Source organism: Parus major, unplaced genomic scaffold, assembly GCF_001522545.3.
Source record: "Parus major isolate Abel unplaced genomic scaffold, Parus_major1.1 Scaffold630, whole genome shotgun sequence".
Taxonomy (NCBI): Eukaryota; Metazoa; Chordata; class Aves; order Passeriformes; family Paridae; genus Parus; species Parus major.
The window spans coordinates 11,995-14,035 of record NW_015379515.1 but is presented as its reverse complement, the minus strand read 5'-3'; the positions used below and the strand labels follow the sequence as shown (position 1 = coordinate 14,035).

The following is a 2,041-nucleotide window of genomic DNA, read 5'->3' as shown; positions in this document are numbered from 1 at the left end:
GGAAAACAAATGGGGAAAGGGAGGAAAACCATGGGAAAACAGGAAAACAAATGGGGAAAGGGGAGAAAAAACAGGGAAAAAGCAGAGAAAGAGGGGAGCAGATGGATTTAGGGGTCACCCTGTGCCCTCCCATCCAGGCTATTTCATGGACCACGCCGTGCAGCTGCAGGACCTTCCTGTCAGGTACGGGGGCCTTGTGTCCCCCCAGAGACCCCCTCCCCTCCTGGGGACCCCACCCCGATTCTCTGGGGGGGTCTGGGGTGTTTTGGGGTCCCCCTTTAGCCGTGTCCCCCCACCAGGGTCGTGTGTTCCAGCACCTGCTACCGCGCCGAGACCGACACGGGCCAGGAGCCCTGGGGGCTCTACCGCGTCCACCAGTTCACCAAGGTACTGGGAGCACTGGGAGACCCCTGGGGAGACCCCTGGGTGGGGGGGGAAGGCAGGGGGTGACCCCACGTCCCCCCACCCCGCAAGGTGGAGATGTTCGGGGTGACGGCGGCCGAGCGCGGGACGGAGAGCGAGGAGCTGCTGGAGGAGTTCCTGGCGCTCCAGAAGGAGATTTTCTCGGAGCTGGGGCTCCATTACCGGTGAGGGGAGGTTTTGGGGGAGTCCCCCCCAGTCCGTGGGACCCCAAAATCCATCGTAACTGTTCCCCCCGGGCCCCCCAGCGTCCTGGACATGCCCACGGAGGAGTTGGGGCTCCCCGCCTACCGCAAGTTTGACATCGAGGCCTGGATGCCTGGACGGGGCAAATTCGGGGAGGTGAGGGGGACTCTGGGACCCCAACAATTCAGGGAGAGACCAAATAATGTGGGGAGCACCCTGAAAATTCGGGGAGAGCCCAAATAATTTGGGGAGAACTTAATTCTGGGAAAACTTTAAAAATTCAGAGGTGCCCAGGGTGACCCCCCCCACACTTTATTCCCTGTTTATGGCTCCCCTTTCTTCCTGCCCTTGCTGCTGGATCAGGACCCCCATTTTGGGGTGTCCCTGGAGAGGGGGTGGTACCCAAAACCTCCTGACCCCTCTCCCCCCACCCCCCCAAGATTTCCAGTGCTTCCAACTGTACGGATTACCAGAGCCGGCGGCTGAACATCATGTACAGCGGGGAGGGGGGCCGGCTGAGCCACGCCCACACGGTGGGTGACCCCCCAAAATCCACGGGACACCTCCAAAACCCCGGGTGGGGGGGTCCCTGAGCCCCCCCTGACCCCGTGTGCCCCCCCCCAGGTGAACGGCACCGCCTGTGCCGTGTCCCGGATGCTCATCGCGCTCCTCGAGTGCAACCAGCTCCCGGTGAGTGTTTTGGGGGGGGTCCCGCGGCAGTCGGGGGGCTCGGGGGGGCTCACCCTGCGCTGTGTCACCCCCCCAGGACGGCCGTGTCCGGGTGCCCCCCGTGCTGCAGCCGCTGGTGGGGCAGGAGGTGCTGGCCCGGCCCCCCGGCCCCCTCCTGCGCTACATCGGCCCCAACCAGCCCGGGGGGGGCCCCCCCAAAACAGAGGGGGGGTCCTGAGGTGGGGAGGGGTCCCCGTGGAGGAGGCAGAGCGTGGCTGGAGCTGGGACATCGAGGGATGGACACGACACAGGGGACACAGAGAACCCTGTCCAGCGTGTCCCCGAGGTGACAAATCCCGACAATAAATCCTGGAAATCTCCCCTGCCACGCGTGTCCTTTGCTCCGTGGGTGCTCTGGGGACACTCGGGTGTCCCCCGGTGCCACACCTGTCCCCCACCACTCCCAAATGTCCCCCCGCCCGTCCCCTCCATTGTCACATTGTCATTGTCCTTGCTCCCAGCGCAGCCTCCGCTTTATTTCCCACCGCCCCCCACAGCCCTCGGGGCTCCCCCGGGATTTTGGGGGGCGCATCTTCAGGGGGTCCCCCCGGCTGGGGGTGGCAGGGTCCTCCAAATCCATCCGGGGGGGTCCCAAGGGGTCCCTCAGGCCGGGCAGTGCCCGCTGTTGATGACGATGTCGTCGTACTCGTCCTGGGGAAGAAATTTGTGGGGGCTGGAAAGGTTCGAGTGGGGGGAGCTTGGAAGG

At 64.8% G+C, this 2,041-nt stretch overlaps 1 protein-coding gene across 1 annotated transcript; it reads left to right on the top strand.

Moving 5' to 3' along the window:
- Positions 1–30: 30 nt before the first annotated feature.
- On the top strand, positions 31–1,661 carry SARS2 (seryl-tRNA synthetase 2, mitochondrial; the record flags this gene model as incomplete). Its single annotated transcript, XM_015616700.2, has 7 exons — positions 31–183; positions 300–387; positions 475–587; positions 669–762; positions 1,047–1,139; positions 1,231–1,296; positions 1,373–1,661. Coding segments are annotated over 7 exons (748 nt in total), but the record flags the coding sequence as incomplete, so codon positions are not given.
- Positions 1,662–2,041: the final 380 nt, after the last annotated feature.